Source organism: Rhipicephalus sanguineus, chromosome 6, assembly GCF_013339695.2.
Source record: "Rhipicephalus sanguineus isolate Rsan-2018 chromosome 6, BIME_Rsan_1.4, whole genome shotgun sequence".
In the NCBI taxonomy this organism is placed as follows: domain Eukaryota; kingdom Metazoa; phylum Arthropoda; class Arachnida; order Ixodida; family Ixodidae; genus Rhipicephalus; species Rhipicephalus sanguineus.
This window is the reverse complement of record NC_051181.1, coordinates 172,580,855-172,587,079: the sequence shown is the minus strand read 5'-3', so window position 1 is coordinate 172,587,079 and position 6,225 is coordinate 172,580,855. Positions and strand designations below refer to the sequence as shown.

Here is a 6,225-nt window from a genome sequence, read left to right as displayed (position 1 = left end):
GCCCAAAGGGCCTTATGGCGGCGGCCAGGGGGCCTTCGATGACAAGGTGCATTAGAGTTACTAGAGAGTTTTAGTGCTGGGGACCCCCAGACGCTCGCATACGCACGCTCCTGCTTTCCTTTGTATTCTGCTGGGGGGTCTCCAGCAGCTGGAGGTACAAATGACCGCAAGAGCGTGTGTGCGTAAGCCATTTGGGGTCCCCGATACTAAAATTATCTACATTTTGTAGCTTTTTGGAATTCTTGCCTAGTCGATAGCAATGTAGCCCAAAAATAGCCACATAGCCAAAGAGAAAAATTCGACGCCAACTCGAACAAAAAGTAGCCCAATTTGGCTATTAATAGCCCAATCTGGTAACCCTGGCCGCCATGTTGCTTGAAAACAAACAAAAACAAAAAAAAATGCCGAAAGCGCGCGTAGGTCACGTGACCATTTCCAGCTAATAGCGGCGCAGTATGCGTCCCAGCCATCCTAGGGGATATGTTTCGGATATACGCGGCCGGCGTTAGACTAGGGACCCTAGTTAGACCGCACGCGCGCTAGCGAGCGCGCGCGTGCGTGCGGTCTAGCCCGGCCGTGGCTTGATGTACTAGTGGTGGCGCTAGTCATCAGCTAAAGAAAAAGCGATGTTAGAGTGTATCAAAGAAGCGTCCTATATGTAGGACACTGGGCATATATGGGTTAATGGTATTAATTCGAAACTTGGCTCACGGTACCTGTCGACTGACACTAAAACTTGTCAATATACAATGGCCAGAGAGAAAAAGAAAGAGCATACGCAATTTAGTTCGACATGCCTCGTCGTTTATAGAAAAAAAAACGACGTAGCTACAAACGTTGTCGCGTTGTGTGCGCCAAACTTAAACGCGGCGTGTTCGGTGCAAAATCCGTTGGCAGTCAAGCTCTGGTCAAGCCATCCATTATCACCCGATTCATGGCTGTGTGCGGTTTCGGCTGACCATTTCATTTTTGCGACTGATGTTTCAGACTCTTTTAACCAGCAAGCATTCGGCATTTACTTGCTGTATAGATCATCGACTTCCACTGAAGTGAGAATTTTAACAATTTCGTTCACTTGCGTCTATTTTATGCGGGTGTCACACGGGCGCGCTTTCGGTCGCGGTAGAGCCCCAATCAAGATCAAATTAATTGCTAGGTGGCGATTAGCTCCCTGGCGCAAATAAGTCCGGTATCGGACCCCGATCCGCATCAATCTCAATCGCGACAGAAAGTGCGCTAGCTAGCTGTGACGTGACACCACATAACGTGCGAGGCTGGCGGAAGGTTTGTGCTAGCTTCAGCGTTCTTATGTCATGAACCAACTAGTCCAACTTAGAAGTGCACGTAAGGTATTCTACCAGAATGAGTTCATTTTGGGATTGAATATGTCATTTTCTTCAGCACTGAAATCTATTAAAATCATATCCTCCTCGTGTACCACCAAAGATGCGATACTATGATGGGCGCGCTGTAGTGGGGTACCTATGAGTAATTTTCACCACATTGGGTGCAACACGCAACTAAATCTCAGTACCGCGGGTGTTCTTACATCTCGCTCCCATCGAGATAAGGCCTCCGTGGCTGCGCCGGAATCGAACCAGCGCCCTCGTGCTAGCAACGACAACCACGGCAGGTATAATTTATTCTCACGTTTTCATTGTCAACTGCAACCTAGCTCACCTCTCACCGGAATGCATTAGCTCTGTGGTAATGCTTTAAGTAATTATACAAGTAATGAAGGTACAGGGCATACAATGCGATCTGGTTTTGCTTTTTTTCACGCGCCATATGTCATCTAACTAAACATAAATGAAAACTGTTCAACTGCATAGTGAACGTTACACACATAATCGGCTCATGCAGGGCAGGGTAAATTGGAGTTCGGTGGGAGAGGCCTTCGTACTGCAGAGGACATAAAATAAGCCGATAATGACCACGACAGTAGGTGATGTTCACCGGAATTCAGCGTAACCAGGATTTTATTTCTGAAGGGGTCACTTTATATGCATGTGCATTTGTGTGTGTGCATTGAAAGTGCAAGACCCTCGCTACACACACACACACACACACGCACACACATATGATGTTCATTTATGTCATTTTGTTTTGCAGGCTAGCCAAATGGTGATTGTCATTCGCTCAAAGAGATGGCTCTTGAACACTGTCTGGTCGAGTTCTTTGCTCTGCACGCAAGGAGGGCTGGTAACGTGCTTACCGTATCATGGAATGAAACTATCAGGAAGTACGAGAAGTGGGTGCCAATCACACTGGTCAACTACATGAATTCCAAGTACGAAGGGTCACTGGTGCGTTTCTTCAGTGCTCACACAGACACCTTCATTTTCATCGGCAAAAACAAGGTGCGTCTGCAACCTCATTTTGACGCAGTGAGCCTTCTGATGAATCCAAAAAACATGGATATTGTCCAATTCTTTCTGGACCTTCTGCAGAAGATAGGGGCTACAAGGGAGCAGCCATGTTCAGCACGCATTCTCTCCAAGTATATACAGTACATGGACGATGATGCAAGACTGTTCTTTCATAAAATGTATGCCAACAGCCTCAACATATTTTTCACCCTCAACGTTAGCCATTTTCATGCGACATCACCTGACAGATGCTTTGTATCCTTGAGGTGGCCTGTTGCAGCTTCAAACTGTGTTGCTGCACACCTAAGGAAATGCTTGCACAAAAGCAATGCTTTCAACCGGGCAAGTGGGCTCAGCATGGAGCAGCTTCAGCATGAAGGATTGGCAACTTGGCTTCCTGACCTCAGGCTGTACTTCAGCAATGGAGCAAGAACAAAGCTGAATGATGTACTCAACTCTTACCCAAATATATTCAAATGGGAACGTTACGAAAAAGTGTGGCTTCGCAAAAAGTATGATAAGTGGAAGGATGCATGGAGTGGCACCGAGGAACTCTTACTCGCTGTCCACTTCATGGAACTGCTGAAAGATATAGGTGCGGTGCAATCAAACCCAATATGCTTTAACTACATCCTCTGCAGCACACATTCTGTGCCTCAGGAGTGCTCAGCCTATCTTTACGCAGTTTTTCCTGGCACTGATCTAATCGATTTGTTTCATCTGCACCCCGACAAGTTCGACCTGTCTACAGTCAACTGCGTATCATTGAAGTGCGGCAGTGATGAGGTCGAAACGAAAAGAGGCCCAGAACTCCTGTCAGCCTACTACGCTGCCCAGCTGCTAAAGTATGCCCCAAACCTGACACCTGATCTCTTCAGTATCTGTGCAGAGCACGCTACTAAGGCTGTGAAGACCTATTGTGCATCTACTGTTCGACATAGACTTCACACAGTCCTTGATTCAGGACGAGAACTGCTTGCCAGTGGTGCCATTGATTGCACAAAACCTATCGACATGATCAAGTCCATCTGCGGAACTCCTGCTTCTAGAGTGACCAAAGACAATGGTTCACAAAAATCCAAATCTTCACGTTCAAAACACCACATTTCTGTACCAGAAAAAGCTTCCACAAAGCTGTTTAGTCAAGCAGAAGAGGCTCCGATCTTGTCAAGTACCACAGAAACAGAGCATTGTGTGCCAAATATGCAAACACCCAGAACAAGCTTGCCAGTTTCCACTTGTGGTAGCTTAACACTCTCAGAGACAATGAAACCACAGGAGAGGTGGGTAAAACCAGGAAGCCAAGGTGAACTGAAGGAAAATGTGGCTACACCTCTAGTGAGGTCCCATTCACTTGTTGTAATATCCACATCATACAGTGCAAAGCTCCTGTCCCAGGATGCTTCACGTCGAGAAGACTGTGCTCCCAGGTTGAAGAATGACAGCTTACAGTCTGCATGTATGAAAAGGTCAAACTCTCTTGCATGTCTGGCACTGAACAACTCTGCTCATCCAGCTGCATTGTTGGTAGCTAACAGTGCAGAAGTGCAGAAGAAATCATCCATTGCACAGCCTGCTAGCAGTGAAGCAGAAATTTTGTCACTGTCAACTTTACCTGAAACCACCAGTAGCTCAACAGAATGCAGCAAACAACTGATAATAATGACTGACAAGAATGCGGAGGCAACAAATAATGCAGACATCGATAATTTCCCTGATCTCTCATCGGACTACGTCTACAGCAAGATGGAGTCCGTGTTGTCAGAATTCATTAAGAAACGACTTGAAGGTAATCCTACTCACTCAGAGAACTTCACAAGCCTGCATGAAGCTGTGAAAAAAAGTTTCGGAGCTGTGTGTAGTTATGAGATCCACCTGGCTGTGCTTTTCTGTGTGGGAACACTCAGTTTTGATGGAAAGAACATACATTATCACCCCAAGTAGCGGCAGCATTGCTTACTTTCTTCCTGTGGTTGTTAATAGGCTGCTTTTCAAGATTGCCTACTGAATTTTCCTGAAAAGCATTAATTTATTTGTGAAAAGCCAGGGCAACTGATTTCTGTTGTATAACATTAAAAAGTGTATTATCATTTCTTTCTTTTGTTTTTTTGCGAATATGTTCCGGTAGGACAAACACAACTTGTAAGTTTAGTTTAGGAGGAGGAAATATTGACACTCTTTTACTTCTTTTTTTTTTTTCAAACTGCACAGCATGCACAATGACAGACAAACCAACCAAGGCTTTCAAAGAAAATTTAGGAACCAATACAGAGTTTGCTTACAGTAAGAAAAATAAGGTATGCAGAACATACATTCTCATTTTTCCAAAATAATACAATGATGCACATTTTTTGGGGCTTTTAATATTGCTAGCCTCAGTGCACAAGCTTTCCAAACAGGTTAGTGTGCAAATACATGAATAAATTGAAGCAATAACATCATGGCTTCTTGATATAGAAGCATCTCTGAGTGTCTTGTGCAGGGTGTCGGAACGGAACGAAAACCGAAAATGAAAAACGAAAAAAAAACGATATTTTTGACTGGAACGAAAACGTAACCGAAACTTCATAAATTATTTCGTTTCGGAGTGAAACCGAAATTTTTTCAATCGTTTTTCGGTTCACGAGAAAACTTCGCAACCCGGAGCAACTCAGCTCGTCCAGTGTGAGCATATCTCAGGGTACAGTATTAGCGCGTACCTCAGGCAGGAATTCCAAAGCAAAGATATGTTGATATTGTGCGAAAAACGAAAACAGTGGCAACCAGAGATGTTTATATTAACGCAAGTGGACTTTTGCGCGCCTGTCATGCAGGCCAAAGCGGAGAGGGCATTGTCGGCGCTTAAGTTTGTTACAGCGAAAGCTGTTATGAGATCACAACAGCTGATTTCGGCGCCATAGTTGTCCGCCGCTTCCGGTGTCCGTGACCGTTATCGCGTGAAAAAAGGAAAAAAATTGAATGACATACGAATTTCTAGGATCGGATGGGATTTTAACCCGTGCCTTCTGCGTGGCAGTCGGGTCTTCCACCACAGTGCCACGCTAGTGCTTGTAACTCCTTCGCAAAAATACTCGATACAGGGGTCATGTCGGGGAAGGAATAGTGTTAACATACGTAATATAGCGTGACAGAAGAGTAAATAACAACCAGTTATCACACAATGGTAATAGCGCAAAGTGTGGTTTAATGCTTCCCACCAGTGTTGCGGAGTTGGCACTCCAGAATTGGAATGACTCCGAAATCATTCCACATTTTCGCGACCCCGGAATGGAATGGGGACAACGCTTGGAGAAATGGAATGAAAACGGAATTAAGCGCCTTTTGCACGGAATGGAATAGTATTGGAATTACGTCCTTTTCCGAAAATTGAGCACGTTTTCGTCTACCTGCTGTTTTTCAAACTTCAAACATTAGTAAGTCAGAGCCTCGAATTTAACAATAAAACGGTATTTCTTAAATGTCTTGGCTGATTACAAGCACGGTACATTTATAAGCAACCCGCCTACTACAAACCGAGGCATAAGTTAGTGTACAAACAAATGCATTATTGCAGCAGATACTGAAGGGAGAAACAAACTACCCCGGCGCATTGGTTTGCATTGATACCCCCCCCCACGAAAGTGGCGAATACTCTATGCATAGCCTGATCTTTTTCTCACGAGCAGTTCAGTGCCTGACACACGTAAATAACCTTTGCAACAAGGAAGACACTGCACACCTGCGCACAGGCGAACACAAAGTTCTCGTCACCCCATCCATGGTTGCGAGGCGCGCTTGACAAGCGTCAGTGCTGACGAGCAGTGTGGCCCAGTGTTCCGTATTTGATGAAAAGGCACAAGGTGGCCTAGCGGTGCAT

At 45.1% G+C, this 6,225-nt stretch overlaps 1 protein-coding gene across 1 annotated transcript; it reads left to right on the top strand.

Annotated features, from left to right (window-relative positions):
• Positions 1 to 920: 920 nt before the first annotated feature.
• On the top strand, positions 921 to 4,455 carry LOC119397052 (uncharacterized). Its single transcript, XM_037664487.2, has 2 exons — positions 921 to 1,049; positions 2,113 to 4,455. The coding sequence occupies exon 2, from the start codon at positions 2,148 to 2,150 to the stop codon at positions 4,311 to 4,313; it is 2,166 nt and encodes a 721-aa protein (XP_037520415.1). The 5' UTR covers positions 921 to 1,049; positions 2,113 to 2,147; the 3' UTR covers positions 4,314 to 4,455.
• The last annotated feature ends 1,770 nt before the right edge of the window (positions 4,456 to 6,225 follow it).

Excerpts from the sequence above, each read along its gene's own strand:
- LOC119397052 (XM_037664487.2), top strand. The coding sequence starts at position 2,148 with ATGGCTCTTGAACACTGTCTGGTCGAGTTCTTTGCTCTGCACGCAAGG.